The sequence below is a fragment of the Globicephala melas genome, chromosome 5 (genome assembly GCF_963455315.2).
Source record: "Globicephala melas chromosome 5, mGloMel1.2, whole genome shotgun sequence".
In the NCBI taxonomy this organism is placed as follows: domain Eukaryota; kingdom Metazoa; phylum Chordata; class Mammalia; order Artiodactyla; family Delphinidae; genus Globicephala; species Globicephala melas.
This window is the reverse complement of record NC_083318.1, coordinates 117,400,089-117,417,727: the sequence shown is the minus strand read 5'-3', so window position 1 is coordinate 117,417,727 and position 17,639 is coordinate 117,400,089. Positions and strand designations below refer to the sequence as shown.

At 38.5% G+C, this 17,639-nt stretch overlaps 1 protein-coding gene across 12 annotated transcripts in view; it reads right to left on the bottom strand.

Annotated features, from left to right (window-relative positions):
* INPP4B (inositol polyphosphate-4-phosphatase type II B) overlaps window positions 1–17,639 on the bottom strand; it is a 721,154-nt gene that overhangs the window by 117,036 nt on the left and 586,479 nt on the right. For all 12 annotated transcript variants that reach the window (XM_060299724.1, XM_060299726.1, XM_060299725.2 and 9 more), the window contains one exon: window positions 13,212–13,415. In XM_060299724.1, the coding sequence (XP_060155707.1) occupies window positions 13,212–13,415 (204 nt within the window). The remainder of the gene's footprint in view (window positions 1–13,211; window positions 13,416–17,639) is intronic.

The following is a 17,639-nucleotide window of genomic DNA, read 5'->3' as shown; positions in this document are numbered from 1 at the left end:
CTCCTAAATTGAAAAATGAAGCAACTCTCTAGCTAATACTGGGAATAAACTCTACTACTGAGGGGAAAAAGGGGAGAAGTTTTCTCTTAATTTTCCAGATTAGCTTTGTATAGGAGATAGGTTTTCAACTCTCTTCCTGTTACCCACGTTGAAAGGAACTTATTTTGATCAAAGACGAGTAGTATTGCATGCTGTCTTTCTTGTGTAAAGGCATATAAGGGATGGATCACTGCTCTTAATCACATCTTTGAAGACTGTGAACATAACAGTATATAAGAAGATGATTTTACATTCTACTCTTATACATTGTTCTTCCTTCGTAGATACCTCGGGTCACAGGATTCCACTGGGAGAAAAAGTAACCTTTGCAGTCAGTAGACGCATCTTGATTGGCATGAGGAACAAAGTCAAGCATGTTCACTGACCAAAACCAACAATCATATAGTAAAGGGTTATGTGGTAAATGGTAGCAAAACATTTAAGTCACGAAAATGCTTGGAGGACACGTGAGCTGGGAGTATGTTTGTTGGGGGTGAGAAATAGAGCAGTTTCTCATGCAACACTAATACATGATTCATGCATAATCAAATACTCTATTGGAGGCACACGCAGCAGCAGACCCCAAGCAGACTCATGCTGTTCTTTGTGTTTTGGAGATCAGATCCTGCCGAGCTAGTGGTGAGAGAACACTGAGCTTTGCCAGACTGCTTCCTTCTCTTTTATGGCATCAACAAAGTCAAGTCACTGATTTACTTTGCTGTCTCTCACATTTGACTATGACTCATTTGAGAGCTGTGTCCTCACTACACTGCAGAAGGCCTGGAAGAAAGGCAGAGAGAGAGATAAAGAGGGAGCAAAGGATGGAGGAGGAGAGAGAGGACTCCAACCCAAAGGCAGATTGAGGGTTGCTATTTACATTCAACTGGTATATGAACATTAGCTAACTTAACTCTCAAAAACCATCACATAAGGTCAATGTTATTGACTTAGTTTTTAGAGATGAGGGAACTTCAGGTAAGAGATGTTGAATAATATTCAATATTAAAATGGTAGATTAGAAATTCCATTTTGATTCCAAAGACTTGATTCTTCCCCTATAGTTTCCCACAGCATTCTGGTACCCAGTAGGAATTGCTCTTCATGAAATTACTAGAACTTTGGGGACAAGCCAGACAGAGGAAGCCTGGGGAGAGGGAGCCCAGGAAGGACCAGGTATAGGTGTGTGTCACCTCACAGGAGTAAGATTAGGTTTTGGTTATCTGAGATTTGAAAATGAGCCCAATGGCAAATTCTGAACTAAGAGATTACTCTAGAAAAAGGACAGGCTGGTCCCATGTCCCCTTAAGTCTGAAAACAACAGTATCATGTAATCACGGATGGAGCAATCACTTGGCTAATGGATCAATCAGCTTGGGTCAAAGGACATAAGTGGCCAGTATTAATAGAGGACAGTGTTAGCATCAAGGCCCCAGATCCGTTCATCAGCCTGGGATATAAAACAGGGAGGAAAGGTGATAATTCACTTTGCAGGAGATAATTATGAATTATTATTAATTCCAAGCAAGATAATTATTTTGGAGCTAGGATGCTAAAAATGGGTAGGCAAAGATTCTTGAAGATGTACCTTGAATATCTGATTTCTATCCTAAACAAGCCACTTTCTATAGTATCTCTGTGAAAACATATGCACGGAGGAAAATAACCAGCGAAACTCCATTCTCATTCTGATGATTTTTTATTCATGAGGTCAGTGCATTTAGGAGATTCTTTTTGTTTAGATTGCTGGTATGGCTGGGACCTACTCAACTTTCTTCCCTACTAAAATCACGAAGAGGAAAGGCTGCCTACGGGGGAGAAGACAATCAAAGCGTAAGAATGTGGCCGCAGTCCATGGTGCATCCGACCCCTCCCCTTTTCAGGCCAGGGAAGAATGATCAGTCTCCAGATTCTGTTTAGCCCCTCAGCCACAGGAAAGGTTTAGAAACAAAAACAAAATAACAACCAAATAAAACAACACAACAACCACCTATCAGAAAAGAAGATTGCTGGTCCCCCCCCCCCCACAAATAGCAGTCATTAGCCTGCTATTGAAGGAAGTAATGGAAAATTGGTGGGTTAAAGTCTAACCTTTATTAAATGGAGCTTAATGTTGTCCTTGACCTTAATACAACCCAACTTCTCGAAGGTGAAGTGGCTGTCAACTTTGGCTCAGCCATGAAGACAAAAGTCAGTGGGGAATAAGCAGCAGTATTTATTCCATTCTGAGTCAGGTGCTGATCTTGGTTCTTATTTATTTCTGGGTTAGGACCTAAGCTAACATGCAGGTCAATCCCAGTGGCGGTAGAGGCACACATTTGATGGACGTAGCCAGGAGTAGCCAGGGGGCCATTGCACCTGGCAGAGTGAGCCACGAGGGCAGGGAATATGGTGCTTACTCAGCATGTCACACGTTTATGAGCTTGGTGGCATCGAGAGACATCCTGACTGCTTTGGATCAGCAGTTAACTTTAAAAAAGAAAAAAAAAAAGTTCAGCAATGCTTAGCTGATCAACTTTTCTAGGGACAAGTTTTGATCAGCAAGAATGTAAAAAGGCTAAACCAGAGCTGATATGAGGGCCCTGTTGTATCTTTATCTCCATGCACAATTCGTCACGTGTCATTACCAATTTCCGAACACTTTGATTAGAACCAGTTAGGAAATTAACAAGGCCGATCTCATCTTTAAAAAGAAGCTTCAGTCTATCTTTGAGTTGATTGAGAGCAATTTGCACTATACTGGCCTGGTTCCTCTACACTGCAAACCTCTGCTCTTTCCATAGCTTGATAGCTCTGCTCTCTGAATCCTAACCTTACCCAGACTTTTAGGTGAAAGGAGTTGTACATACAATACTTTATGGTCCAAATTGGCACACGTATGGCCCAAGCTGCATAAGACACACATACCTGCACACACACATATAAACATACACATACATCATGTCCACTAAATATAGCCAGGTATGTGGCATCCATCAGAATTAAGTGAGATTCCCCAACCTTTGCTTCTTATTGATCCTGCTGCTTAATTTCATCCACCTACTCATGTAAAAATCCCTGACCTTGGTTTCCCAATGAACACACCGCTGGCCTCACTCTGAAATTCAGTTCCTAGTGACACGAGTGGACACAGATGGTCAGCCACTGTTTCTCCAGCAGTGACCTCTCCACAGTCCCTGGTTTGGATCTTGCCCAGACCCATACGATTAGCTCTCACATGATCAGGTCTATATTTCATCTTCACTGATCGTCACGCTCATGCCATCACTCCTCTGATCAAAAGGAGGCTTAGTATTGCAGCAAGTATTCACTCTTCTCTCAGCCTAGAGGCACCTCTGTAGTTGGGTCGACCTAGATAATTCTACTTATTTCTCTTTAGTCTTCAAAATGAAAGCTTCATCCAGGTCAGTCTCCTTGCTGTCCTAGAAACATACTGCTGATTAGCTCAACATATATTTTCTGGGCATCTGCTACCTGCCTGCTGAGTGCTGAACATCAAAGATATGAAGGAAACCTTGGAGGAACTAATATTTCTAACGACATATACTGCTTTTTAGGCTTCAAGTGCCTTCTCCCTTACCTTCCATCAATCCAAATTCTCACCCTTTCCAAGAACTATTCATGCTACTCTCTCTTTGCTTAACTTTTATTTTCTTTCTACTAGACAGTGGGCTCTATGAGGGAAATGCCTATTATTTATTCATCCTTTTATCCTCAGGTCATAGTACTTACCAGGTGATAGTTAATAAAAGAATGAATAAAGGAAGGAAGGAAGGAAGAAAAATAAAGGAAGGAAGAAATGGTTTTTTCATCTTCTTCAACCTTCACATAACTTCTCTCTTAATACTTTTGACATTGTTAATGTGTATCACATACCCACCTCTGCTCTGGGAATACCTTTCAATAGTATCTCTGCTTGTTTTATGAGTGCTGGCCATTCACTTGAATTAGAGGATATGGCTGTTGAGGTCAGGATCCATTTTTGATGTTTAATTTGTTTTCCCCCAAGTACATATAGCACTGCTTCACATTATTGATGCTTAATTAACATTGGTTGATTGACTTAATAGCCTGCTACTTAGGAGGAGAAATAAATTAAGATACAACTATAAGAAGTATTAGCACATGTATCTTCAAATTGAAGTTAGAATTAAGCTCATATTCTGAATGGTTGAGTTCACCCTAATATGTGTCACATCAAGCTAAAGTTTTCAATTCAGTGAAAATATGAAATAAAGCTTTTGTTTAATAATAAATAAAAATAAATCACTGATTGACTAAAGATGTTAATTTTAGATTGGTAATTGCGTGTCAGCCACACACCATCAAATAGTCGTACAACTGGCTGAATTATATGACATCAGTGAGCGTGCTGCATGCAACCAATTTCCAGGACTGATTTTTTTTTTTCACTGAATGTACCCTGATATAGCAAGACAATAGTCTGCCTGTATAGACCTCGGCATTTCTTTTAAGTATTCATTAACTTTGGTGTATTCAAAAATGTCTACTTAGGAATAATATCTCACTATTCACATCAGAATGTATTAAAGTTTAAAGGCACTTGATTTAAATGTAATCATACATTTCTAAAGTGTGTGTATGCAAGTTTGCATAATCATTATATACAGGCATATCAAACTATCTGACACTGAACCAAGCATTGTAACAATCAGCAAAGTATCCAAGGGAGATGATACGATCCCTTATAAAACCACAGGAAAATCACCATTTCATGAATAAGAAGAAAATATCTCTGTTAAAAACACTAATTTGGGGCTTCCCTGGTGGCGCAGTGGTTGAGAGTCTGCCTGCCGATGCAGGGCACACGGGTTCGTGCCCCGGTCCAGGAAGATCCCACATGCCGGGGAGCGGCTGGGCCCGTGAGCCATAGCCGCTGAGCCTGCGCGTCCAGAGCCTGTGCTCCGCAACGGGAGAGGCCACAACAGTGAGAGGCCTGCGTACCGCAAAAACAAACAAACAAACAAACAAACAAAAAACCACTAATTTGAGTTGGAAGATGAATTGCTGATTCAGCAAATCCATCCATTCACTTATTCTGACTAATTCTGAAAAATACATTGAACTGGTATGTATAAAACACTGTATTAGGTACCATAAAACAGGGGGCTGAAGGTGAATGTATTAATTGCATGTGGGAAAATCTAGAAATTGGTAGGATTTCATGAATACGCATGCCCATAAAGGTCTCCTTTGGGGTTTCTTCTCTTTATTTATTAAAAAAAATTTTTTTTAACGTCTTTATTGGAATAGGACATTTGTACATTTTGACAGTAGTGAACTTTGCCTAATCACCTTTTGTGGACTTTAATACCAGAAAAGTATTCGGAGCTCATTTCTCCTGGGGGAAATGGACTGGAGAAGGTCAGGAGTGTTTCCCATCCATCAGGAAAACAGATGCCAGAACACTTGTCATTGCCATACAGAGAACAACTGGCCTAATTCTCCCTGTCCTTTCTGATGGGGAGAATAGATGCTTTCAAAGGCCCCTCCTCATAGCAAGATGAACAAAACCAGGCAACCCTATTAGGCATGACGTAGGAAGGAAAAAGAAAGAGCTGGGACAAGGGGAAGATAGTTGCTTCCAATTCATATTTGCAGGTAAACATCTGAAATTATTTCTGTGTAACCAGGCCCTTTGTAATTGGCACATGAATAATCAAATAAAATGAAAATCACCACCACTGGGTTTCTGGAAGCTGCTGGAGGCCTTAACTCATCATGTTCTTAACTTTGGTCATGTCTGATGATGTTTTGTGTCCATCCTGAATTTTCACCACTTTCTGTGTTTGAGGATAATTGTGAAGATGACTTGGAACAGTCACCTCAGGGTTGATTATGACCTGGGAAATATCCACTAAGGAGAGAGGGATTTAACTGGGTACTTTTGATTGGAAGAGAGAAAGAAAATCCTCCAAAAAACTCATGAATTCTAATGGAGGAAAAGGTACCTGACATGGTGCAGAGTTATATTAAATTTAATTGTTCCGTTTCCAGCCAAATAAGAAGGTAGACAAGAATAGTAACTTGAGGGGAAATTTCAAAGTCATTAATTTATTCTACAGATGAGTATTGGGTACCTTTTATGTGCAAGTGCTCTGCACATAAACACAAAAGTGAGCACAACACTGTCTTTGCCCTTTAGGAGTTTATAAAGTTGATGAGCACATGGAAGAAACAGATATATAAACAACTGATTATAATTCAGCGTCCACGAGGCTGTGTGATCATGGGGTGCAAGAATAATGCTTTATTATACAAAATGTTTTGGAGTTGAATACATACACATGTATGTATACATACGTCTCTATCTGTGTATCAATAACAGAAAATTTGGAAATAAGTGGCCCTATTTTAGTGGACATTTTACTGATTCACATAACTAAGTCATAGGTATTGCTTTAGAAAAGATAAATCACAGATTAGTATCCAGTTGTCTATAAGAATTCATTACTTTTAAACAATGAGAATGATTTATTTCCTTCTTATTAAGATCAGGTCAATGGTTTCACATAGCATAATTCTAGGCAGCCAGAGAACTGAACAGAATTGCTTTCGAATATGAATTTGCATAGGTACCTCTGCATTATGCATGACCTTAACTATCTTCCCTAGAGGTAAGGTCTAAGATGGAGACAGAATCTGGCAAGAGAAGTTGAGAATACAGATCACTGCAGATTGTTTGTGGAGGAGGAAACCGGCTAGATAAGTTTTGTCCTTAACAGTTAGTAATATTTTGCAGCCACGTATGCTCACTGCTACCAATGTTGACAATATAAATAGCTCTATCAATACTCCTGTCAAACTGAAACATTCATATTTGTTCTACACATCATTAGAGAAAGGTGTAGTAGAAAATGAACTGTGAGAAGTTGGTAAAGAACACACCAGAAAGATGTAAGTCTTATTCCAAAATTCAATCTTCGGGAATACTGAGTTACAGAGAAACCACAATTTTTTTCAGGTTGTACAGAGACTTTATTCAGAGGATGTCGGACATAAGTATTACTGAATTTGTGCCATTGTTTCTATAAACTACGAAATGACTGAAAACGTATATGGATTAATGCGAACCATCTATTGTGCTTATGTGACATAAACACATTTTGCCATAATAATACATAGCAAATTGTTCTCCTAGCTTAAGAATGGAAACTAATTTTAAATCTGATTTACATTTACAACATGAAGAAGGGAAACTAAGTGGCTAATCTGGATGCGGAATCGTTGCCTGATATACAAATGTAGTTCAACTGAAAAATGGGTTTGGGATATGGCTAAATAATAACAACAGTTTTCTTAGTCCTGCACTTTGCTGGAATGGATCAGAATATAAAAGATCAGAAGTGTATCTTTTTTCTTTAACAATTACTGAACGAGGGTAGGCAGATTTAGTCCCAAACCCGTCAGTGTAGTAATGTTGAAGTTAAATCACAGTGTTCTAGAGAACAGCATAATTACTGGAAGCCACAAAAACTGGGTCAACTTAATACTTTGGTTGGTTGACATGCCTTCACATTTTGGACAAACTAATCTTGGAATCCCAGCTGTTGAGAGCATCTGTTGTAGAGATATAGCGACAGAAAAGCAATATGTCATCTTTACCAGCTAAAAGATGAAGAATGCGATATTAGTCTATTTCTTTGCACAGATTGTCATAAAATCCCAATATTCCTCTGCGGGTTAATTGTTTACTAACTTTTCACGAAAATCAACCTTTAAAGCTCTCAATTATTTAATAAGTAAAATTCAGCAAATAACAGACTTTTTTTTGGTCAGTGATCATTTTAGTTTCAATCTCTTCCTTATTGACTAGATAATTATTATCCAGATTCATATGTCATCAACTTTGTCAACAAACAAGCTCAACAGAGAAAGAACCTTCTCACACTGATAGAGAGTTAACAGAGATTCTCCTGACCTCCAAAAGAAAGGTGTTTTATAGGCATCAGCTCAGTAGAACTCAAGAGTAATTTACTAACATGAACTCACTTTCCAAATATTTATTATTAGAAGCTAAATGCAGTTGTTCAAGTTAGGTAGTTGTTAAACCTACAGTCCCTGCCAGAAATTAAATAAAACAGATTTTGTAAAATGGAATTACTTTAATCTTATGTGCAAACCTAAATCAACCTACGTGATCAGAGAATATTTTTGTATGTCACAGAAACCCAATTAAATTGTTTAAAACATTGAATTATTTCAGGAAGTTGACTAGACTTGTAATCAGTGCTGAAACTTTTCTAACACTTAATTAACTAAGAAAAGTGGTACACAAAATTATGTTTCCAATTCATTTAATAGCACAGTCTCTAAAGGCATTTCTAATTAGCTACACTTTCTTTGGAGTTACTCAACTTTTCAAAGTTAGATAAAGATTTGAAAATAATGTTAAATGGTTATGACTTTGGTGAATTTTTTTAAATAAGGGATTTCCATCTCTTAACAAAGGGATATTTGTAATAGAAAGTGGTTGCTAAGGAACGTCAATAACAATTGTTATATAACAATCAAACTTGGTTATTGTTTGCAAATAGAGTAAAATTATATTAGGAGAAGAGAGTTAGAAGTAACTTTTCTGAGTGGGAAAGATTTTCCTTGTAATTGTGATAAATTTATCAGAGCATTTATATGCTTTCTAGAAATAGTGGGTTCTGGAAGAAACTCAGAAATTGTATGAAAGGAGGTAAAGAGGAAGATGCAGATCATTATTACCCTACCCTAACCAAAAAACCCTGGGAAACTGAGAAGGCATTCCTGCATCAACTGGAAAAAAAAATCAGGCAGACTTTTTCCTACCAAGGTATTCCCAAGTGAATGACTGAAGGTGAGCCAGCATCCATGCAGACTCCTACTGGAATACTGGCCGTCCCTCACAAGCACTGGAATTTCCTATTTCTTTCAAATGTTGATAATAAGCACTCTACCCACTTTCTTTGGTGCCTATTCGAAACTTTCACCGCTCTCCTCAGCCTGTCCTCTCTGCCCTCTTCTGAACATGGTTCTGCTTTTATGATAAAAGAAGTCATGCAGGTTAATATCTAAAATATAAAAAGAACTCATATAATTCAATAGCCAAAAACAAAACAGAACACATAATTAAAGATAGGCGGAGGAACCGAACAGACATTTTTCCAAAGAACACACAAAAAGGTGCTCAACATCATTAATCATCAGGGAAATGCAAATCAAAACCACAATGAGAGACACCCCACACCTGTTAGAACAGCTGTCATCAAACACATAGTAGATAACAAGTGCTGCCCAGGATGTGGAGAAAAGGGAACCCGTGTGCCCTGTTGGCGGGAATATAAATTGGTGCAGCCATTATGGAAAACAGGATGAGGGTTCCTCCAAAAATTAAAAATAGAACCACCTTAGAATCCAGAAATTCCACTCCTGGGTATATATTGGAAAGAAACAAAATCACTGTCTCAAAGAGATACCTGCACCCCCATGTTCATTGCAGCATTATTTATAATAGTTAAGATATGGAAACAACCTAAGTGTGCTTTGACAAATGCATGAATAAATAAAATGTGATGTATATATATATATACATATATATGTGTGTGTGTGTGTGTGTGTGTGTGTGTGTGTATATTATTCAGCCGTAAAAAAGAAGGAAATTCTGCTGTTTGCACCAATATGGATGGGTCTTGAGGGCATTATGCTAAGTGAAATAAGTCAGACAAAGAAAGACAGATACCATGATCTCACTTACACACAGAATAGAAAACATACAAACTCAGGGCTTCCCTGGTGGCGCAGTGGTTGAGAGTCCGCCTGCCGATGCAGGGGACGTGGGTTCGTGCCCCGGTCCGGGAAGATCCCACATGCCACGGAGCGGCTGGGCCCGTGAGCCATGGCCACTGAGCCTGCGCGTCCGGAGCCTGTGCTCCGCAATGGGAGAGGCCGCAACAGTGAGAGGCCCACGTAACGCAAAAAAAAAAAAAAAAAACAAACTCATAGAAACAGAGAATAGATCGGTTGTTGCCAGAGCTGAGGAGGGGGAGACAAAATGGGTGAAGGGGGTCAAAAGGTACAAACTTCCAGTTATGAGATAAGTAAGTCCTAGGGATGTAATGTAAAACATGGTGACTATAGTCAACAACACTGTACTGTATATTTGAAAGTTGCTAAGAGAATGGGTCTCAAAGTTTTCATCCTAAGAAAAGAAAATTGTAATCCTATGAGTTGATGGATGTTTAAATATATTGTGGTGATTATATATATGTATAAAATCATTTTGTTGTACACCTTACACTAATGCAGTGTTATATGTCAGTTATAGCTCAATAAACCTGGAGAAAAATATTTCAAGCAAAGAACAAAGAAGCCATCCAGGCCCACGCACCCTCACAAAAGTAAAATCCATTTTTACACCTTCCCTGTGGTCTCAGCTGAGGAGCACACTTCTGCCCAGGACTCGTCCTCCACCTGCCTGCTTGAATTGATCATCTTCTCTTCTTTGCAAGGACCTTGTTCTATCAGTAATAGCCTCTCAGTCTCTTAGCCTCTTACATGGCCTTTGGAGTGATAAACACAGTCAATTTCACGACCTTTAAAACAAAACAAGTAAGCAACTAACACACACACACACACACACACGACCTATGTCAGCTAAAGTGTTCCTGTCTAAAGGGTCACCTCATCTTCTTTCTCACATTGTTAACTTCTATTCACATTTATATCTCAGGAATTACTTCTGGAGATCCCATCCTGACCACCAGACTCCCACTTCATCCTGTGTATAATCCTAAATTGCACTGTCATTGCCACTGGTGTCTCCAGAGCCCTGAATAGGTCATGGAGCCCTCGCAGCCGTGGGCGGGTCACCTATGTTTCCCCAGCACGTGGCACAGTAACCCAGGCAGAACAAGGGCTCAGTAACATCCACTGCACCAAATGCTTCACCATAGACCTCAACTCACCATGTTTCCTACTCTCTCCCACTTTCCCATCATAAAAAGTTTCTGTATTTAAAATGTTGATCTGAAGTCACATTAGCAGAGTCAACCTTTTCCCACCTGTCTCTCTCCATCCCTATCACAACATTTTAACTATTTATTAACATATTTTTATCTACCACTAGACTCTGAGCTCTAGGACCTAATGATCTGACTTATCTTCCCTTCTGGAGCACCTGTGGATATAGAAGTTCTCACAAGTTATCTAAAAGGAGGGAGGGAAGGAGAGGGGCGATTGGAGCCACAGGAGGAGGGTGAGGTGTGGGAGTGTGTTTGCATAACACAATAAGGTGAAAATTATGAAAACAAAAGATACCCAGTTCCAAAACTCTCCCTCGACTGAATAAAAAATGGCAATCATTTGTCAAAAAGTTTACTGTATGTTTATTTAAATGAAATACAAGTTCTATATCTACCCAAACTCTTTCAAATTCACATTCTGAATTTATGATCTACCCCATTTCCCCATTTATCTCAAGGAGTAGTATTGATCCTCATAATAAGATTATATAATTTACATATCTTAAAAAAGAAAACATACAGCAATAATATTAAAGTAATACAATGCATTGGCCTGGACTTTTCCAGGTCATGGGGCATTGTCACACAGGTAAACCATTTATCTTAGGACCACACTAAGAGCTAAACAGAACAGGTGCTGTTATTTTCACTTTACAGTTGAAAAAAATTGAACTTCAGAGAGGTTAAGAGGTATGCACGCCTTGGAGCTATGAATAAATTGAAGAAGAAGGTGACAGTACAAGGAAGAAATATTAGATTTGCTCTTTTGAAAATGATGCAGTGGGAGAAATGCAATCTTAATCAGCAACAACAAATACTTATTCAGCATTTACCTCATGGAGCCCAGCTCTGTCTTTCCTGTGATAGAAATTTTATCAAAAGAAAGAGCAGGTATCACTTCACAGCGCTTCAGACAGCAATTTTTTTGAGAGGCCTGCGCCTTTCAAATAATTTACTACCCAAACACTTTTAAATTTAGGGTGGCAGGAAAAGTAATCGTTAACTATTTAACATCTAATACAGCTAGCATACTACAGCAGTTTCTTGGTTTAACATATGATTCAGTAAAGCGTTTCCTTCTGTGTGTGTGTGTGTGTGTGTGTGTGTGATGTGCATATACTTCAAAAGGTTCTTGGATAATGAATATGCATTGATTCAGGAAAAACACACTGTCCCCTCTCACCCAGAGAGAGAAACCTTGATTTTCTCCTGTCTTATTCTGCCCACCTACAGTTCCTATCACCATGTTGGCTTCTTTGGTTTATGTGTCTTTGCTAGTTATTTTTTCAGATGCTTTTATGTGGCCATTCTCCTGCCAATTTTAGAGCCACCTGGAGTAACATCTTTTTTTTTTTTTTTTTTTTTTTGCGGTACGCGGGCCTCTCACTGTTGTGGCCTCTCCTGTTGCGGAGCACAGGCTCCAGACGCGCAGGCTCAGCGGCCATGGTACACGGTCCCAGCCGCTCCGTGGCATGTGGGATCTTCCCGGACCGGGGCACGAACCTGTGTCCCTTGCATCGGCAGGCGGACTCTCAAGCACTGCGCCACCAGGGAAGCCCAGCGCTACATCTTTTTTTAAAAAATAATAGAACCCATGAACAAGAAGGATTTAAGAGATCTTTGTGTCCGCTGCCATATAAATGTTAACGCTTTTTCAAGTGTGTCCAGAACTTACACGCTGGGTTGCACCAATGAAGATACTTGTTGCATCTAAGGAGTAGATTATGGATGATTATTGACTTATTTTCTAAAAAATAATTTTAATGGTTTATATTACCTTGGCAATAAATAAGGAAAAGTATTGATATTATAGAGTCTTGCAATTGTGGCATCCTTGCTTTGATGACATTTCTTGGAGATATTTATTCTTTGACTGCATTATATATATATATATAATATATATAATGTATATGTTATATATAGAAACTATTTGAGAGCAAATAGGTTTTCACGTCAAGTAAATGTCATCAGGAATAAAATTTTCATTTTATCATTTGCCCCTGAGGAAAAATGTAACCTATTTATCCACAATCTGTATTATGACTGCTTTCCGACTTGTTTTCATAAAAAGCAGAGATTTTTTTTTTTTTTTAACATTCTTGCTTTACTTTTCAGGACTAGACACGGAGAGGCAGGCTATGTAAAAAAAAATTAAAAACTTACCCACTCTTCCTCATCGTAGTCCGAATGATGCGGTATGGAGTCCTGCCTTCTCATCGGCGGGGGTGGGTCCTGGGAACTGCTCTCCTCTGTGCTGTTCTTAGGAGAGGGCGGCTTCTTAAGGACACCTCCTGGCCTGGCAGTGTAAAGTGCTAAAAGGGCACTTCTGACCAGCTGATCCTTGAAGGCATGTACGAAAAGCTCTGTCTGGAAAGAAATTGACAGGGGTTCAGCACAGAGCCTTGAAAAGGTCAGTGGCAGATCTGCTGTCACTTAAGTGGTGTGGATGGTGGAAAAAGTGCAGGCAACAGAGAGAGAAAATGATGCTTACGTATCAATGGAAAATAGTTTGGTTTGGGTTTCCGCCAAGGCCTTGAGTTCTATTCTAAAGTTAATGCTGAGGTTCTATATGCATTGTAAACACCATCTGTCTCCTCATCCCACTCTCTTTTAGTTCCAGATCCTGTCTTTGGAGATGTATTTCCCTGGGGATTATCATTTGAACACCATCTCCCTGCTGTGCCTTTCAAGTAATTCCAAATACACCTTTAAAGAAAATGTGATCAGACTATGTTTATTTTGTATTTTAAACACAGTTAAAGGCTAAAGAATGACATATCTCTTCAAAAAAAAAAAAAAAAAAATAGAGGCAGGAGACCTTTTTTTCTTTTTAGCATCATGGACAGATTTCAGCAGTAGAGCTGACATAAGCAGTCTTCCCCATGAAAACATTCGGCTTTTATTCCCCATTACTACCCTCTAAACTGTCTCCTCCACCAAATGGTTTCGGTAGTGTTCAGTGTTAACGAGCTTAGTATGCAACTTGCCACGTAGGTTTTACAAGCTGGTGGTAAATACCTAGTAAGTACTATCATAATGATGGCTTTCCAACAATAAAGAACTTTACAGCTGTACTCTGCAATTTCCTGATGAAATGTTTAATGGCTTCACCCTGTTATACACTGCAGGGTGCAGTAATTGATTTTCTGTATTATAGTACACTTAACATACACGTGGCCTACCAATCTGTTTAGAGAAGTAACTCAAGCACTGACCTACATTGTTAACATATTTATGCTTTGTAATCTGTTGGGAAGGGGCCCTTTAACCCATAGCATTATTTTGAATCACAGATCACTTACTGAGACACTCCTGGATACAATGCTGTCTTCACCAATGCTGTAACTCAAGGTAAACATTTATTGTTGCTCTCTCAATATGTAGTCAGCAGTGCCATGCTCAATAATTGTTACTAAATTGTCTCTGAATCTCCCTGTTGTGAGTGTGGACAGTTACAGAAAACCAGTTAAACCAAGTTCAAAATAAGCAACTAATTAATAAGACCCTGTCATATCTGAATAGTTATATCTTTGCAGTGGATCGTGAAATTCTAGAGCTAGAAGGGAGTTGAGTGGACCTCTTCACTAACCAGATAAAAAAACTACGAAAAAAGTGTGATGATCTGTTCTAGGGCAGACTGCTGATTGGCAGCACAAAGGGAACAGAGTCAAAGTTTTCTAACAAATTCAGCAGTATTTCCCCTTACTCCACACCATCCACCATGACCCTCAGCCTCGGTCCTTCTGTCCTTCTTCCCCTGCTTCTCTAACTCTGGCTCCCCATGTGTTCTGAACATCTACCAGCTCTCATAGTTAATTGTGTCCACAATTGCTGATGTTAACTCTCTGCCCTGTGAAATTTTAATGGATGTTTTAAACACTCTTTTAATCTGTTAGTCATATTGAAGGCACTTTGAAGGTAAGTAGACAAGAAATATGGTAAAAAGAGGCTATATTAGAATAAGAGGTTGGAAAATAATTTTATAATAACTAAGAAAATAAAAATAAGGCAGAGCTCTTTTCATTAAAAGAACGGATGAAAAAGTTGGCTAGACAGTACAAGTCAGTACGGTTATAGCAAATGGGGAAACATGCTGTTTACATAATTTTCCAGACAGCACGGATGTGTCTGTCAATGTGAATTTAAATATTAAAAATGTGAATTTACTTCCACTCAGCTTGACCTAACTATTTCTTTCTTGATAGTTTCTTCTTGATAATTTCTTGATAAATTCTTTTGATTTATTTTTGGAGCAAAACAGATTGACTTCTTTGACTTCCTGCTACTACAGCTCCAGTCTCCATAACACTCACTAATTACTATGTAGCTGAATACTATTCAAACCCAATGAAATTTCCTATGGTTCTTGTAATCACCACTATTTCTTCCCATAGCATGCGCACACAGAGTTTCCTCTTAATTTACTCAAATCTCATTTGGGTTGATTTAGCACCAAAGACATGGGAGATAATACAGTAGATTCTTGCAGTTTTACAACCTAGAATTTTGGGGGAGGGTAGCTGAATATAATGCACAAAATATTAAACACAATAAAAGCTGATCTTCTACTTTGTGTGTATACTGAAACATGTATCTGACTCCTTGGAAACTCTCTGGATCACCCAGATCCTGTGCATAGAATCGTATTCTGTTAGAAAATAGCAAAATCTTCCATTGCAATTTCCATCATGACCTGGAAAAAATCTTAATTTTCTTGACTGGTATTACTTGGTAAAGGTAGACCAATATAGACCCAGGTGTTTTACCATCAAAATAAATCAGCTTGAAGAGATTAAGGTAGTCACACAATCCCAACACATGTGTATGTTGCTGTTCTTACAACTGAGATAATACCAGGGAAGTTACGTATCAGGGAAGGAGGTGACCATGTCTCTCTGAGCTGCCTATTGACTCAGAGTTCCGAAAGCCTTTTTCCTTTTCTTACTTAGCTCCAACTATAATAATGAAAGAAGAAAGGCTGACTAAATATTATTGTAAGGGTGGGCAAAGCAATTAATTTAAATTATCAGTGTAAGATTATAGTAAAAAAGCATAAACTCTGAACCCAAGGCAGATCTATTTCATTAGTTCTATATTTAAAAAAGAAAAAGAAAAGAAAATGTTTTCTTGCCTTTCTGCCATTTGTCCAATTCATACGCTCATACAAGTATCCTTCAAAGTAACACACAGAATTATCTGCAAGTACAAAACTACTAAAAATTACTTCTCCTGGGGATACATTTCCTAGTTTCCTGAATACTAATGCCAGGGGAATAGTTAGAATATGTTCATTTAAAAACACTCTTTTAAACTAGAGAACTCAACAAATTAAGCAAAGTCCCATTCTATTTAGAATTTCCTTAGAGTCACTGAAAAAATTCAAGGCCATGCCTAATCTCATCTGCAATACAAAATACCATAAACAACTAATTATCATTTTAGTAGTCATGTATATGGAAAAAAAAGAATCCTGCTTATTTTAAAGTTTGATATGCTTTAATTATTTCATAGTGTTATACTTGACATTAGTACCTTGATATGTGTTTAACATTCCCTAAAGCAAAGAACATTGAACTTTCAGCCAGGAGAGTTACCTGATATCTGGGCAGCTTATATAAATTATCCACTTGACCTTGGCTAAATCACATAACAACTTTTCCCCAGTATGTACAAAATTACAACGCCTATCTGTGAAACCCTTATGGGAGTTCATTGAAAACTGTACTCTTCTATTTATGCTTCTCTTTCTTGACTGACCTTTTCAGTTTCTGCTGTTGACTCATAATCCCCTGCTCACTCAAAATGTGGTAAGTGGACCCCAAGGGGCCTTAAACCACATTCTTAAAAGCATTTTTCCATTGGTGATGTAACCCCTCCTTCCATAACTTCAAGTATCATTTTTTATTATGCCAAGGTCTTCAAAATCCATTTCTGCTTACCTCCTGAATCAGCATGGTCAAGGGTTTCCATCTGCAAGCTTTTTGAGAAGTCCCAGCCCGATCTCAAGTTTTTCAAATAAATGTTTTCATCCCTGTTTTCCATCTGAGTGGTATCATTACTACTCAGCAACTCTGAGTCCAAACGTCTGGATCATTTTCAGTAATATTTATTTTCTGGGTTAGTGATCAATTTCTAGTAGTTAGATATTTTCAATAATTTCAAAGATTGACCCTTATGTTATATCCCCATAGCTAATCCTAGTTAATATCCTTTCTGCATTCCATGTTGATATTTCCATAGTCTTCTTACTGGTTGATTTACTTTTCTTTAGCTCTTCTTTTTTCAGGATGTTATCCAAGGTCACCAACACTAAAATGTTGACTTCTGGGTCCCATCTCAGAACTACTGAATCAGAATTTGTATTTTATCAAGCTCCCCCAAAGCATTACTGATATTGTGATGCTCAATAATGCAAATCTCTCTGTCCTTACTCAGCCTAGTTATGGCTCTGAGGATGATCTTCAGAAAGCAAGCCTCCAGGCCTTCCGCCCTTAACAACCTTCTCAGTACCTACAGAACAGACCTTCTCTTGGGTACATAACTAGGAGTGAGATGGATAGCTCATATATAAATCTTTTAACTTTATGAGAC